Here is a 17,269-nt window from a genome sequence, read left to right as displayed (position 1 = left end):
CCAAGCCTCAGGGATAATGATTTTAAACTTTTATATTGTTATGAGGATTCAATGAAATATGTCAGGTTATTCACATATGTTAGGTGCTTTGTAAATGTTGGTTCCCTTCCTCTAAGCATACTTTTAAAAATACCTGGTACAAGCAGAAGAAAGAAATGCACCTACCTGTGGTTGCTCTAGTTATACCAAGGTCTTTACTGGGATAGGAAGTTGTTGGCCTTTACTTTTTTTAAATGTTTATCAGAATTTCCCCTGAAAACATTAACATTTTGAAAATCAGGAAGATGCTATTTGCTTTATATTTATGAAAAGTACCTTTATCATCACTTTTTAAAAATATATGTTTTATTGATTTTACAGACAGAGGATGGGATAGGGAGAGAGAAAGAAACATTGATTGGCTGCCTCCTGCAGGCCCCCTACTGGGGATCGAGCCCGAAACCCAGGCATGTGCCCTGACCAGAAATTGAACCCTTGACCTTTCAGTTCATGGATGACGCTCAACCAACTCAGCCACTCTGGCCTTTAATTTTATCCCTGTGTTCTTAAATCTTCACAAAAAAAACTTAGGCAGAGTTTATTATTTTTTAATTGTCTTAAATTTTGATCCTTAAGTAGATAAGTACTTGGTGAAAGAGATATATAGTAAAAGCTGAGTTTGTTACTAGTTTCAGTTATTCTGCATTTGTGCAAGCCTTTTTGAATATGTATATCTCCCACTCTTTAAATTCAAATGATACCATATTATACACATAATTCTGCATTTACTTTCTTACTTAACTATGTATCTCAGAGATGGCTTCAGATAAAAATCTAAAGACTCATTCTTTTTAGTATTTCTTTGTAATGATGTATCACAATCTAACTTGACCAACTTACCTTAAACAATACTACTAAAGACAGTTTTAAACAGCACTACTAAAGTCTATTGTTTCATGGGCCTAATAGGAATATTCCTAGGAAAACTTTTTGTTTTTCTCAATAAAATGAGTTTTCTTCTCTTACTAAATAAAAACAAAATTTTGCCCTATAACTAAATTTAAATTTCCTTATGTTTATCATTTTATTTTTTCCTTTAAAACAATAGAACCAAACATAATCACTAGTCAAATTTAATATCTTTATTTGTATCTCTCTACCATATGGTAAGCAGTTGGAAAAAAATTACTGTAATTCCTTGCCTGAAATATTTTTTGGGGGAGGGGTTCACTTTAAAAGAAAGATAGTACTTTTAAAATATGAATTGCATTTGTGATCCACTTTACATTTTTTAAAGTTATCTTTTGAAGGTTTTCTTGCCCATGGTATTAGGGTTTTACAGTGAGCAGTTGATTTGTTATCCCCCATTCATAATGGATTTCTTTGGCAACATGACTGAAATAGTCTATAAAGGGAACTTTTGTTTGATAATGAGTAGATGCCAGGGTCCTGACCCCTAGATGGGGTATAGCATTCCTTGGCTTGACCTTAGATTATAATACGTCATGAAGCAATGAATTGAGGGTATTTTTAGTAGAGATGGGGTTTGCTTTATTGAATAGTAACTGTAACATGGTGAGAGAGAAAAAAGCTCATATATTGCCAAACATTAACCTATAAGCTACTTCTAACCAGTTATTCTACAGGCTACCAACATTTTTATTTAGAAAGAATTTCACTAGAACCAAACTGTTATGTACAACCATTGAAGCATACATATCCATAGCCTCAGAAAAGACTCGTTTGATTAGTAAGGAAGATTTTTTTAAAATATATTTTATTGATTTTTTTTACAGAGAGGAAGGGAGAGGGATAGAGAGTTAGAAACATTGATCAGCTGCCTCCTGCACACCCTCTACTGAGGATGTGCCTGCAACCAAGGTATACACCCTTGACCAGAATCGAACCTGGGACCCTTCAGTCCACAGGCCGATGCTTTATCCACTGAGCCAAACCGGTTAGGGCTGGAAGATTTTTTTCATACCATGAAGAGAAACATCTCAGAAAGTAAACAATGCCCCCACCCCCACCCCATATTGTCATATCACAACTTTTTATTTGGAAGGAGGAACTAGTCTATTTTATCTTTCTTTCCTGACAATCATCCTATTAATAGCACATAGTAGAGACTGAATAAATATTTGTTAGAAAAATGAAAAGAGCTCTACTTGAAGCAATATGGAGTAGTGGTTAAGAGTTTGGGCCTTTGATGGCTTGAGTTTAAAAATACCGGTAGTCTTATTCTTTTTATCTGTAAAATGAAGAAAAATAACAGTATTTCAAAGATTTTTGTGAGGGTGCAATGAGCTAATACATGTGAAGCACTTCATATTGTGCCTGATACTTATAACATTCAACAAGTATTAACTATCACCATTATCAGTGTTATTATTTGGTGATACATTCTGTTTTCTTTATGGCATCCAGGACATATTTTTTTACTTTAGTCATAACCTTGGATCTCTCCCTGGTTTCAGAGGGTTTTTTTGTTGTTGTTTTGTTTTGCTTTGCTTTTCATTAAAATCATAAGAAAATTGTTTGGGACACATAGAGCTGACAATTTTACTTTGATCAGTTAAGAGTAAAAATGATTCTTTTCTAAACCAGTGTTTAATCAGTGTTTCAGAAAGAGTGTGCACCAGAAGATCTACAGCAAAACTGAATTTTATGTGGACTAGACTATTTGCCAGTCAATGGAATTGGGTCCTACCTACTTCCTATTATTTTTCCTAGATAAAGCTCTTTATAGTCCCCAAATACTATTCTCTCAAACTATTAGATTAGACTCATTTTTTATCATGTCTGCATGTTGAAGGTTTCCACCAATTCCATTTTGCTTTTCTTATCTTCTCAATGAATAATACTATTAATTTACTACATTTCTCTGCTATTAGTACCTGCCATATAAGATCATAAATATTCAATTTAAAGATTACATGCTATTTACATACTCATATCCCTGTAAACAATGTTGATACAGATTGATACATTTGCTGCTTCTTGGAGATTAAGCCCAGTTCTCCATTGTAAAATTCTACCAATTTGTCTCTTTTTTTTCCACTGTCAGTCACTAAGAGAAAGCAGTAGAATTTTGCACGTCAGCTGGTCAGTTCTGTTGTGCACTGTAATGATTGAAGTGATAGAAAGAGTATATGTTGTTCCTTTCCTGCATAAGACCTTGGACCATCTCATCAAAGGAAAAAAAAAAGAATTATCCATAGTTGATTCATGTTTGTCCTAAACAATGGGAATTTATTTCCTTATTTAATTCTTATCTTAGGCAAAAGGCATCTACTATTCTGTAGTTGAAACATTTGCTGAACCTATGACCTATACATTGCCATAGTAGTAATCTTAGTCATGAACTCAGATGTATCACTGCTATTCAATAATTATGAGATCTGAGATATTATACACCATCACTCAAGTGAAGGGGGGTTAAATATCAGTTCTCTCTGTCTTTCTTCAGAATGTAAAGAGGCTCCTGCAGAACCCCAAAGTGACCGAATGCGATGCTGCCCGCCTGGTGATGCTCTATGCACTGCATTATGAGCGACACAGCAGCAACAGCCTACCAGGGCTAATGATGGACCTCAGGAATAAGGGTGTTTCTGAGAAATATCGAAAGGTAACCACATTTATACATTAATTCCACCAAACAGGTCTTCATTTCCTTAATAAAGTTATTTTCTTATGAAATGAGTTTCCTGATCCCCAAGCAATAAGAAGATGTTCTCTCTCCCTCTTTCTTTCTCTCTCTCTCTCTCTTATCTCTCTCTCTCTCTCTCTCTCTCTAATAGCTTGTCTCTGCAGTTGTTGAATATGGTGGTAAACGGGTCAGAGGAAGTGACCTCTTCAGCCCTAAAGATGCTGTGGCTATTACCAAGCAGTTCCTCAAAGGATTGAAGGTATGACATCTCTGTGCTGTCCTAAATGAACAACAGTTGAAACCCCTGAGTCCGAGAGTGAATGAATATGATCAAAGTAATTCCCAGATTGTTGCTGATTTAGAACTGTGTCAGTTAAGTGAAATTAAAGTCGATACCCTCCTGGAAGCTTTTTTAAAAATGCAATCTGTATTGGAGCAGCATCAGCATTGGACCAAATAGCTGAGCAGACAATACCGAGATATTTCCAGGAAAACCCAAGAGTGAAAAGACAGACGGTTCTGTTAGTCATCACTATTTCACTCCATTTGTTTATAACTTAAGATTTATTAGGTAGTTTCTCTTTGAAGGAAAATAAAAATGAAGCAAACAGTTATAGATCTTTTAAAAAGACGGACCTATTTTCTTAAAATGGTCAAAAATTGGTTTTAATCTGCTAGCCTTTCTAATTCTGCCTAAATTTTTTCCATTTTCCTGAGTGTGTCTAGTCTATTTTTCTACATAATCCATTCCTTTTATTTGTTCTACTGGTCATATAACATTTTCACAAAAAGATGAGATGCTAAAGGATTTAAACAATTTCATTTTAAAAATTCCTTTAAAGTAGCTAGCCTTAAATTACAGTTTATTATGAGATTAGAACAGTTCTAATTGATGAATATATTTTAAAAAATTATCTAACCATAAAATTCTCCTAAAATTCCTATTTGAATCTATCTCATGAAATCTCTATTGAGTGCATCTTCTTTTCTGATAAGAATATCATAAACCGGTATATTGCAAGTTTTCAAAAAATGACATAAGAACTATTTCCCCTGTCTTAGGGAATAGAAAATGTGTATACTCAGCATCAACCTTTCCTACATGAGACCCTGGACCATCTCATCAAAGGAAAGCTTAAAGAAAACCTGTACCCTTATCTAGGCCCCAGCACACTCAGAGACAGGTAAGATGTAAAGATATTAATAATAAAAACCAGAAACTAAGAAAATAGGACATTTAGAGTGATGTAAGGGACTACAATTCCAATTATATCATTCTATTCCTCCTTCTCCTATTGTTTCAGTTCTAAGATTCTTTTGGTTTTACATGTGTCAAGGTTAGATATAAATTCACCAGCTACACCTGAAATATTACTTCTTTTGGAATAAAGAAACAGATGTTTTGGAACAACCCAAATACTTACATTCTGTCCTTTAGTATCAGACCAGTTTGCTTATGCCATTTAAGGTTCAGTTCCATGGCATCTAACATTTGGAGTTTCAAACATTAAAGCCAAAAATAGATTTGCTGCTTGATTGCCAGCCAGAGCAGGTGGTTACTATTTTTGGTGAGGACTGAACTTTGCCAAATGTGGCCAGCATACAAACTGAGACCTCATTAACAAAGGCCATTTGTCACAAAGAAGAAAAGGGTGGCTTTCTTTTGGGGTATTAACTGAAGGAAGCAATTAATTGTCATTTTAATCCAGTGGTCTGTTTGTTTAAGTAAAGACAAAACTTGTCCAAAACAACTTATTTATTCCACCCTGGGTTTTTAAATATATACAAATTCTACCTAGTTATAAATTATATTTTTGTGTTGTTGTTTTTTATTGGAACCACATGTTATAAAGAACCTAATATGTGTAGCTGAATCCTATTAGATGGGTTGATGTGAGAATTGTTACTGTTGGTATAAGGCTTCTATAATTTCAGCTACTCATAATCTAAGAGCCTTGGAAGAATAGTGTTTTATAAATATAATTAATTTCTGGAAGGAGAAAAATGTTTTGAGGTACTTAGGTGACTGCTTTATATGATATATTTTTTCACTTCATTCTTTAAAAAAACCCTCTATAATTTGGTAACAGGAAAAAACAAACAAACAACTTTTAAAATATCCAAGGTTGAGAGGCAGAACATCTGGGGTTAAATTCAGAGAGTACACTCATTCAGACAAAATAGCTAACAATCTTGGCATCAAGGTTCAGAAATGTCAGCTAAGTGGGAAGAATCAGAACCAGCCCAAAGCTATTCACCTATCACAGAGGCTTTTTGAAAAACAGCTCAAAAAGAAAAGAAAAGAAAAACAGTATAACTCTTATTAAATAGCCTTCTGATTGCTGTAAAAATATTGATTTTCTTATGAATTTTATATCAGAATTACTGAACAAAAAAATAGCTATTTATTACTAAAGGGACACCATAGATCACCAGAGGAGTGTGTTGTATAAGATTAGATTGTGGCAGGAAACCTTTCTAATCTGGGTGATTCATTTTTCCAACCAAAGCTCAAAATGCACATTTGTTGTCAGCATCTGTTAGCATTTGTCACAATTACATAAATACATATATAGTTAAAATTCAATTGCGTCATCCTTTTCTGTAATGACTATTTATTGGGTGTCTTCAATATGTCCAGAACTATTGTAGATGCTGGGGAAATAGAAGTGACAGAACAGACGGGTACCTGCCCTCAAGGAACTTACAGGAAGGAGATAGACAGTAAACTAGGAAGCAAATAAAGGATATAACTGGAGTGAGATAAGTACTTGGGGTGGTGAATACATAATATAATATACAGATGATTTATTATGAAACCTATGTAATTTGATTAACCAATGTCATCTCAGTAAATTCAATTTTTTAAAAGTTTATGTTTTTCTGCTTACCCATGTATAGAAGTGATGATTTCCAGAAATACTATATATGAAAAAAATTTTGTTTAGATTTCTAATAAGATGTAAGTTGGTTGGGTTCTCAAAGTGTCGTTGTTTATTTATGTACAGCATGAACTGGCTGCTGTTTTCTAATGTTGGCTGTCTGCATTAATTAATGCTTTTGGTTGCTATAGAGAATTACAGAGAACAGGAAGATGTGTACAAAGAATTGAACTTGCGTATTCCACTTAGCATCAGCCATCATAAAAATGTTTTGCTATATATTTTACTGTTGGCCTCATCAGAACATCTACCTTTAAAATTCATTGGGAAAGGAATGAAAAGGATAAATGTCAGGGATATTTTTAAATTTTTTTTCAGTGATGTCTTCCTTAAGCCAGCTAGAATGAGTAGTAGGAGGTTCAGGAAAACATTTATTAATATTTTCATAACCAAATGTGACAGTCATCTTTGTTAGGGACACAGTTGAGTCAAGCACTGAGAGTCTATCCCTATATCCAGGTTTTGTCCTTACATTAAGATGACCTACAGCCCAGCCGGGTGTAGCTCAGCAGTTGAGTGTCGACCCAGGAACCAAGAGGTCACCAGTTCGATCCCCAGTGGGGGGCGTGCAGGAGGCAGCCAATCAATGATTCTCTGTCATCATTGATGTTTCTATCTCTCCCTCTCCCTTCCTCTCTGAAATCAATACAAATATATTTTCAAAAAAATTTTTAAAAAAAGATAACCTACACCCACAGTTACCATCCGTAACATTTTTCCCTCTCTAGTCATGTGAAAATACTCTGGCACCCTGCAATAATCCGACTGAAGGAGAGTGTTCTCTGGCTGTGCTAGAAACACTCCTGAGTTTATTCCTTCCCAGTTCTTGCCCTTTTTTTCCATAAGAGCCAGATGTGCTCTTGAGGCAGGTGATGGGCAGAGGGCAGCTATAGAGAAGCAACGTCATTTCCCAGGATGATCCTTATTAGTCTGCTCAGCTGCTTTTTAAATAATTGACTTACCAGATCAGGAACCCAAAACAAAAGTGTTACTGTCTGCTTCCTCTCAACAGTCACTGTACCCCGGGCAGGGAAGAACTTCCCTCCCATTTTCCTAATGAAACAATCTGTGCAATTCATGAGTATTTATTCAAGATAAACTGCATAACAGCTCTTAGTCTAGAGTTGTCCTTCAAGGTAATGAACATTGCATATGGAATCTTTCTGTAAAAAAACCACTCATTTTCTGAAAATACAATTTTATTTTAGTTTTGAGGATTTTATTATTTCTTAAAACTGAAACTGTTTCCCCACCCTATTTTCCACCTAGGCTGACCCCTAGATAGTTCAACACAAACCAAACTATTGGTAGAGTGTCCTCGATCTCCTTACTGGCACATTCTTGTAACATTGGATTTTTTCCCCCACAGAACTCATCCTTTATCAGTTGTGACTGTTCTTGAGAGGCCATTAATTATTTCATTGGTACTTGTAGTACCAATGAAGTGGAAAGAATTAAAAATTTACTTCCTTAGAAATGTAATGTTAAAAAGAAATTGTGTAGTGCTCGCTTCGGCAGCACATATACTAAAAATTGAAATGATACAGAGAAGATTAGCATGGCCCCTGCGCAAAGATGACACGTAAATTCGTGAAGCGTTCTGTATTTAAAAAAAAAAGAAAGAAAAGAAAGTGTGTATAGCAATGAGGGTAATACTGTGATAAAAGTTATAGGGTCTTGTGTTAGTTTTTAAAATTACAGCCAGCTGTAATTTATTCAATCCCCTTTCTTAAGAAATATGTTTTACATCCTGACAAGAACTGAATTTGAGTATTAGCTGTTCATATTCCTCTTGCCCTTCTGTAGAAATAGTAATAAGAGTTGAAACAACACATATCACTTAGAGAAAAAGAAGAGAACCTGTATTTTGCCTAAATATTCAGTCCCCAAATAATTGAGTTTATCATACTTGGTAGAAAAATATTCCCATCATAATCATACAACTCTTCCTAAGCAGATGACCTTCCTCAGCAAGAAAAAAACTGGCCAGTAACTGGAGGCAAGGAATTGAAGGGCAAAGCCTGATAGTGTAGAACATTTTAGTAGTTATTCATGGGCAGTGGTGGTAATGTGTTCCCTGTAAGTTTATGAAGAGCCTCTGATGTGTAAAGCACCAGCCCTGGCCGGTTTGGCTCAGTGGATAGAGCGTTGGCCTTCAGACTGAAGGGTCCCAGGTTCGATTCCGGTCAAGGGCACATTCCCGGGTTGTGGACTCAATCCCAGTGGGGGGCGTGCAGGAGGCAGCCGATCAATGATTCTCTCTCATCATTGATGTTTCTATCTCTCTCTCTCCCTCTCCCTTCCTCTTTGATATCAATAAAAAAAATTTAAAAAAATAATTTAGACTTAATGCTCATATCTACTTCTTTGAACTACTAGAGGAAATCACATAAATTATAGATCAGAGAAATTTAATTGCCATATATATGTGTATTTATATACAAACAGATAATATTTCTGAAAGGATACATAAGAGACAAGAAATAATGTTTGCCTCTAGGGAGAAACTGGGGTACAAGAGGACTAAAGTGAGAGGGAGCGTTTTTAAATAGACACAGTATCTGATTCTCTTTCCAAGGAGTCCAACAGGAACTAATATTCTCTCAGTTAATTCCTTCAAGGTTTTGTGTGTGTGTTTTTAGAAAGAATACAGAGAGATAAAACAGAAAAAAAAAAAAGTAGACAAACATGATTTATACTTTAATTAAAGATGTTTCTATTTAGTTTTGTGCTGTAACCTCCTAAATGGATGCCTCTGCTTGATGTAGTTTTAAATAATGTCCAGGAAGTGATTTAACAAAATTAACTCTTACTAAGGTTAAGTAATTGTATCTTCTTTTGATGGCATGAGAGAATAAAAACAAGGCAAACTTTAACAGTTTTAAAAATAATATGATCTCCTTCTCGTTGCCATCTACAGAAGGAGCTAAGAGGAGAACCTATCACTTTTGTTATGCAGCCATTTTGATAAAAATTGAAACACAGTAAAACTGCACAGAGCTGCCCAAACGAGGCTAGTGACTGAGCTGATGTGTCAGCATGTCCAGTTTCAAAACGACACTCACGGGCTTTTTAGTTTGTTTGTTTCCATGGTTTCTTTTTCTTGGTTTATCAAAGGATTGAGGAACAAAGACTTTAAAAAGGGGTGGAGTTCCTAGAAGCGTCATTAATTTCTGTGTCATATTCTTTTTTTACTCTCAAAATACTAAATGTTTCTAGTTCCCATGTTATGGGACATCCAAATATACCAATAGTTTCCAAAACACTTTGAGGTCCTTGGACAGAGGTCATTATAATGACACTGCATTAAATATTTGACAAAGGTCTTATACATGAAGAGAGAGGTGTAGTACAAGCATAAATTACTGCTATATTGATATCATGTCATAGTGAAGTACTCTGCAGCCTCTTGAATATAAAAGAATATTTCTACATTTGGTTCCAGCAAAAACTATTGTGCTATTCTGAAATCCACAGCACAGAAATTATAAGACATCCGCTCATAAACAGAAAGCAAATCACGATTCAGCATTTCTTGCTCTGTTTCCTGCCAATTTCAGATAATTAAAACTTTTTTTAGACCTTTCATTCTGTTCTGCTTTAATTATGCTTCCTCCACCAAAAAAGAAAGATTCAGAAATTAAAACTGTGTATATAATAGTAACAACAAATACTTGCCTCCCCACCTTGTCCTATGATATTAAATGTCTTCATTATTGCAGACCTCAGGATATCATTGTGTTTATAATTGGAGGAGCCACCTATGAAGAAGCTCTAACAGTTTATAACCTGAACCGTACCACTCCTGGAGTGAGGATTGTCCTGGGAGGAACCACAGTGCACAACACGAAAAGGTAAGGGAACTGCTGAAGACCAAAATACATCATCCGTTCATAGAATCATTTAGAGTTTGTGTGAGATGAAAGATCTATACTCCATGAGGTTCATAAATCACTCAATTAGGTCAAAGACCTGAAAGTAAGGACCTACCTGACTTGTTGACCAGTTATGTTTCCTGTCTGTGTTCAGAGAAGGAGAAATCTAATTGCCACTTCGAAAATACCTAGACATAATGGTATTGAATTCTGTGAGTTTTTCTATTGTATTGATTAACTACATTCATCCAATAAGTATTTAGTAGGAAGAATACAAAGATGAATAAAATAAAGATCCTATCTCAAGTAAGTCATTATCTATTAGGAAAGAAAAAAACATTAAAAAAAATAGTAAGAGCATAAGTGCCTGGAGAGTCAGATTAAAGAGCCCTGGATTCTCTGAGTGGCTAAAAGAAATTAGCAAATGCTTCATGGAGAAGATGGTTTATAAGTTGAGCCTTGGGTAGAAAATGGAGAGTACATTCTAGGCAGAGTTAACTACATGAGCAAGTTGTAGAAAGCTGTCAGTAACATACATAGAGAAAGAACAGCAAGCAATCATATTTCTGTTATGCTTTCTGTTTCTGGAGTTGGTTGTAAGGTAAATATGCCCTATTCTGTTGAGAAAATGGCTTTTAGTTGTATAGCCAAAGACATTAAGTATCTTCTTGTTAATCCTTAAGGTGTTATTGTACCATTTATAGGTGTGTGTTTTTTAATTGTTTTGTAAAAATTTTGAAATTACCTTCTGAAGCAGCCACCACTTAGAAAGATAATGTCAAAACTAAGGTGATTTTTTTTTATTTTTTAAAAAGATCCAGCCCTGGCCAGGTGGCTTAGTTGGTTAGGGCATCATCCTATACACCAAAAGGTTATGTTTTCGATTTCCAGTCAGGACACATACCTAGGTTGGGGGTTCAATCCCTAGTCGGGGCACGTATGGGAGGCAACCAATCAATGTTTCTCTCTCACATCGATGTTTCTCTCCCTTCCTCTCTCTCTCAAATCAATAAAATCAAAACAAAACAATAACCAAAAAAAAAAACCCCAAAAAACACATATCCTCCTCAGGTTATGATTAAAAAAGAAAGTTGAAAAAAAAAAAAAAAAGAAGAAAAGAAAGTTGCCCAGTTAGTGTGGCTCAGTTGGTTGAGCATCATCCCCATGTACCAAGAGGTCACCAGTTCAATTCCTAGTCAGGGCACATGCCCAGGTTGCAGGCTCCATCCCCAGTAGGGGGCCTGCAGGAGGCAGCCAATCAATGTTTCTCTCTCATGGATGTTTCTATCTCTCCCTCTCCCTTCCTCTCTCTAAAAAAAAAATCAATAAAAAAAAATTTTTTTTTTTAAGTTAATGTCATGATTGTGGAAGGCTTGAATTTCAGGCTGTGGAATTTCTACTTTCTTCTATAGAAAATGAGGAATCATTGAAAGTTTAAGCAGTAAAATTATAAGAGGATCACAGTATTTTAGGAAGATTAATTTGGACGTTAAAGGTAGGACAGATAGAGGAGGAAGAGTGGACTAGAGAACAATAGCATGAGAGTTGAATTTAATGATTGGGAACCTTGAGAGAGCCATACTGAGCCATGTATACTTGGATTCGTTGGGAATCAGAGGTATTTGTGTATTTTTTCACTTTGTATTATTATTTGACTTTTTTTTTTATTTGACTTTTTAACATAATTTTCCCCTTTATTGTGGAAGTAATATATACTTATTCTGAAAATATTTTAACTCAGAAAGTATAAAATTCAGTACAATTTGATAACTGTGCAAGGAAAAGAAAAGAAGCTTATTACCTCCTTAGCAACATTCTTAATAAAATTGCCTTCTGAATAAAGAGAGGCAGTCAATATTTTCTTCTCTCTCCATAGCCATATAAAATGTAATATGAATTTTTTATTGCTTTTCCTTCTCCTTTGGTACATAATACAAAGAAATAAAAGATAGTAACTAATTATAGGGACTTCATTAAGGCATAACTTTCATGCTTTTTTGAAGGCAGAAAAGGTGCCCTGAAAAAGGATCTGGTAATGAATTCAGTAGTGTCCGCCCTAAGCAGTTAGTCCATTTCTCTCTGGGGTCCATGCAGGTTTGCAATGTGTATCATCTCCTGTCTCAGTATTTGCACTTCTTATGGAATTGCTTCTCTCCCTGGTTTTTTCATTTGTCTCACTAGTCATACTGGCCTAATATATCCTAAATTAAGGAAGAATAAGCCAGATTTCAATTTCTAGGAATCATATATGACATGAATTCTATAGCACCACAAATACTCCCTCCAGCATCTATGTGGAAGAATCAGAAATCATATTGCCTCATTATGAGTTCTAGAATAGAGAAATATTTATTGAATGAATCAGAATAAAGTCAATAATCAACTTATTCCTCAAATGTTTACCTAGGCATTGGGATACCTCTGAATAAAATAAAGATCCCAACCCTCATGAAGCTTACATTTTCATGCAAAGGGGAGACATAAATAAGCAATAAACTTAAAAAGTAAGTAAATGTGATAGCAAGTCAGAAGGTGATAAAACCATGGGAGAAAAAAACAGAGCAGTGTGAGGGATGTGGGGAATGCATGGGGGCAGTGGCAATGATTCACACTACTCAGTATGGTGTTGGGAAAGGCCTCAGTGAGAAAAGATTTGAGCAAAGACTTGAAGGAGGAAGCCAAACGAATGGGGGAAAGAGTGTACCGGGCACAGCAGAGCTGTGTCCCAAGGCAGGTTCGTGCAGTGTGTCCAAGGAGACTGGGAGAGTCTGGGGTGGAGTGAGCCAGAGCACAAGTAGAGGGAGATGCAGTCAGAGGTAGCTGGGCCTGTTCTTGGAGGGCCCTATAGATTTTGTGAGGACCAGTCTTCACTATGAGTTAAAGGGCATTGAAGGATGTGGGTCTTTTTAAACAGCTTTGTTGAGATATAATTCACCCCTTTAAAGTATACAATTCAGTGGTTTTTAGTGTATTCACAAATATATGCAACCATCACCACAGTCAATTTTGGAGCATTTTCATCACCTCCCCCCACCCAGCCCTAAATAACCACAAATCTACTTTCTGCCTCTGTAGGTTTCTCTGTTTGGGACATTTCATATCAATGGAATCATATAACATAGTCTTTTGTGAGTGTCTCTTTAACTTAGTAAAATGTTTTCATGGTTCATCCATGTTGTAGCCTATATCAATACTTCATTTCTTTTTATGGCTGAATAATATTTCATTGTATGCATATACCATATTTTCTTATCCATTTGTCAGTGATGGACTTTTGAGTTGTTTCCACCTTTTGGCTGTTAGGACTAATGCTGCTATAAACATTTGTGTACAGTTTTTGTATGTATTGTAGAGTTTGGAGAAGAACCATGTCAGCCTACTTATATTTTAGAAGGATCACACTGGCTATCAAAGCTAATATGAATTGAGAGAAGTATTACTTCTCTTAAATGTTCAAAATGAACCTGCGTTATTGTAAAACATTTAAAAAAGCAAGTTCCTAGATGTATTTAAATTAACTGTACCCATTATTTATTCACCTACAGTAGACTGAGCGGTTACTCTAGTTGTGTTTCTGATGCACATGATCCTACCTTGCAAATAAATGAGCATCCTGGTTTGGGTTTTGAGCTAGCTTACCTATCACTTCACAAGTTAATCAATATTAAAGAGTTCTAGTCCCTGCTGGCAGCAGTTGACACGTTAAGTTAGCTGTGTGAGCTGAGAGGCCAAGAAACAGATCCATGTGGATGGAATTGTTCTCCCAGTAGAAATCCCTCTGCCTTCTCGAAATCCAGGATAGACGTGGAGAAAAAAAGGGAGGCGAGGTGAACGTATTAGCCAACAGCGCTGCCGTTGCCTGAGCCCCGCCTGAACTGTAGGTGAAGAGAGCATCAGTCGTCAGTGCTGTCAGTTCAGTGCTTCTTAAGACTCTTTTTTAAATTTCTTTATTGATTAAGTTATTACATATGTGTCCTTATCCCCCAGTTACTCCCCCAACCGCCTCCCCCCACTTATGCCCTCACCCCCCTGTTGTCTGTGTCCATTTGACAAGGAGGAGGATGGATCCTGCTAGATTTAGAAGGTGACTCCAGATCAGCAATCCTCTCACAACAGATTCCTTTCAGGCCAGTAATAATGACTATACATAGTAGGTTCTGTAATACTACTGGATTCAGTAAAACCCTCATTAGTTCTAAACCTGCACAATCATTAATGGTCCCATTTTTTTCAGTTATTTTCTCTCTAAGTAGCAAAGGCAAATGAAGAAAAAGAGGCTTTCCCCCAAGTAATTCATGTTTGTTTTATTTTAAAAATTCAACATAAAAGTTAAAACCACATAATACCACAACTCAAGTGAGAAAAGATTTGGGCTTATTTCCTCCTAATGCTTTTTCTTTACCTAAAGGTTTCTGAGTTTTGTTTCATGTTTTTGGCATAATTAGGATTTCAGTGTCTATACAGTTTTGTACTTGTTTTTCTCACTTTGAATTATATTGAGAACATTTCCCCATGTAATTAATAATTATTTAAAATCATCTTAATGGCTATATAATTTCATTTTAAGGATGTCTTTAACCATTTCTATTGGACACATATTATTTACAATTCTGTTTGATATAAGTAATGCTGCAAAAGACATTTTGTATATTGATAAACCCTCGTCCCATCTCTGATTATTTCCATAAGATAAAATGTGCAGTGAGGCAGTCTCAGATATTGCTAGATTTATAAATTGGTATAATAATCTCTGGAAAACAATTTGACACTACGTATTCAAAGATATAGGCTGGCTTCATGGCTCTTACTGCTGTTGAGGTTTTGTTAGTTTCTTGATTTTTAAGAAGCCCTGGCTCAGGTGACTGAGGAAGTGGTTAAATGACTGTAAACTTTTGTCAGAATCATCAAGTGATATACTTAAAATTGGTAAATATTATTGTCTATGAATTATATATCCATTAAAAATTAAGCCCTAACTGGTTTGGCTCAGTGGATAGAGCGTCGGCCTGCAGACTGAAGAGTCCCAGGTTCAATTCCGGTCAAGGGCACATACCCAGGTTGCGGGCTTGGTCCCCTAAGGGGACGTGCAGGAGGCAGTTGATTAATAATTCTCTCTCATCATTGATATTTCTATGTCTCCCTCTCCCTTCCTCTCTGAAATCAAAATTTAAAAAATTTAAAATTAAAAAAAAAATTTAAAATTTAAAAAGCACTGTAGTACCAAGTGTAAAATATATAATTAATAATTTTTTAAGCCCTAGCTGGTTTGGCTCAATGGATAGAGCATCATCAGCCTGCGGACTGAAGGGTCCCGATTCTGGCCAAGGGCACATGCCTGCTTTGTGGGCTTGATACCCAGTGGGGGGCATGCAGGAGGCAGCCAATCAGTGATTCTCTCTCATCATTGATGTTTCTATCTTTCTCTCCCTCTCCCTTCCTCTCTAAAATCAATAAAATATATTTTTTTAAAAAATAATTTAAGTTGATAATGTTTTGGATAAATGGGTTAAATAAAATATACTATTAAAATTAATTTTACGGCCCTGGCCAGTGTGGCTCAGTTGGTTGAGCATCATCCAGTCACCGAAAGGTCACCAGTTCAATCTGGTCAGGGCACAAGCCCAGGTTGTGGATTGATACTCTGATTGAGCTGATTGAGGTAAATGCAGGAGGCAACTGATCGATGTTTCTCTCTCTGTCCCTCTCTCTCTCCTTCTCCTTCCTCTCCCTCTCCCTCCCTCTCTCTCTCAAATCAATGAAAACATTTTTTAAAAATTAATTTTATATATTTTTACCTTTTTAATGTGGTTATTAAAATTACTTAGCAGCTCAAATATGTGACTAGTTTTGCATTTCTATTGGGTAGTGCTTCTTTAACCCATTCAATTTCGTTCAGTTCTCATAGCAAGGTAAATATCTTTGTTATTATCATCAACCTAATTTTTCAGATGAGGAAACTGAGGTGTAGAGAAGTTAAGTACCTTGTCCAAAGATAGAGAGCCAATAAGTGGTAAAGCTGAAACTGAACTCAGACCGTCTGTTTCTAGTCTCTGGATACCTAAGCACTCAGTTGAAATACTATTTTAGGAGAATTTATCTAGCTATGATTTTTTAGAAATTCCTTACTTATAAATGTTTTTACCAAGTGACCAGTATGTGAAGCTTCCTGGCTACTGGGAAATACTGTAAATCAGAGCAGGAGAAAAATAGTACGAAAGTGAGGAATCATTTAGTTTTGTTTTAAAATTTTTGCCACCCAAAGATAATTAAGAATGAGATTTAAGACAGTGTTGCTCTTTGAGTAAAAATTAACTTGATTAACTAGTGGCAGCTGTTAGTTTCGTCACTACCTGAGATAATGCCTAAGTGTTACAATAAGGCAATTCCTACAAAGTCAGTCACATTAATGTTTTTGTAGAGAATACAGTTTAGGGCTAAGAAAACAGTTGGAATTTTTAATTCCTCTAAATAAATTTGAAGCTGGGAGGGGGCTGATTGATATTTTCAACAGGTACTTATAGATTTCTACCTAAAGAGGTAACATTAGAAACTTGGACCTTCTCCTGTAACCACAAGTTGGTAGGATCTCTGAATTATTTATAGAAAAATTGGGATCCTGTGACAGAATTTGCATTTCAAAGGAAGAGGATCCAGAGGAGACTCTTCTTCACTTATGGGCATTTCAGGATCAGTCTTGAAACTGTTGGAACCATCACCATCTTTGTAGAAATTTGGGGGGCGTTGACTTTCCTCCTTTAACCAAAGTATTAGACATCATTGCTAGAGCTGTGATGAGTACATCACCTTCACTGGCGAGCATTTAC

General features: G+C 35.8%; 1 protein-coding gene and 1 non-coding gene across 2 annotated transcripts in view; both read left to right on the top strand.

The window, feature by feature from the left end:
- Positions 1–17,269, top strand: part of VPS45 (vacuolar protein sorting 45 homolog) — a 43,176-nt gene that overhangs the window by 16,035 nt on the left and 9,872 nt on the right. The window contains exons 11-14 of the mRNA XM_008155805.3: positions 3,449–3,607; positions 3,780–3,887; positions 4,691–4,812; positions 10,293–10,424. Of these exons, the coding sequence (XP_008154027.1) occupies positions 3,449–3,607; positions 3,780–3,887; positions 4,691–4,812; positions 10,293–10,424 (521 nt within the window). The remainder of the gene's footprint in view (positions 1–3,448; positions 3,608–3,779; positions 3,888–4,690; positions 4,813–10,292; positions 10,425–17,269) is intronic.
- On the top strand, positions 8,073–8,180 carry LOC114227848 (U6 spliceosomal RNA). The gene has a single exon (XR_003613947.2). It is a non-coding gene; the product is annotated as a U6 spliceosomal RNA (small nuclear RNA).

This window comes from Eptesicus fuscus, chromosome 22 (assembly GCF_027574615.1).
Source record: "Eptesicus fuscus isolate TK198812 chromosome 22, DD_ASM_mEF_20220401, whole genome shotgun sequence".
NCBI classification, from domain to species: domain Eukaryota; kingdom Metazoa; phylum Chordata; class Mammalia; order Chiroptera; family Vespertilionidae; genus Eptesicus; species Eptesicus fuscus.
Note: the sequence above shows the minus strand (reverse complement) of the source record. Positions and strands in the feature narration are given on the sequence as shown.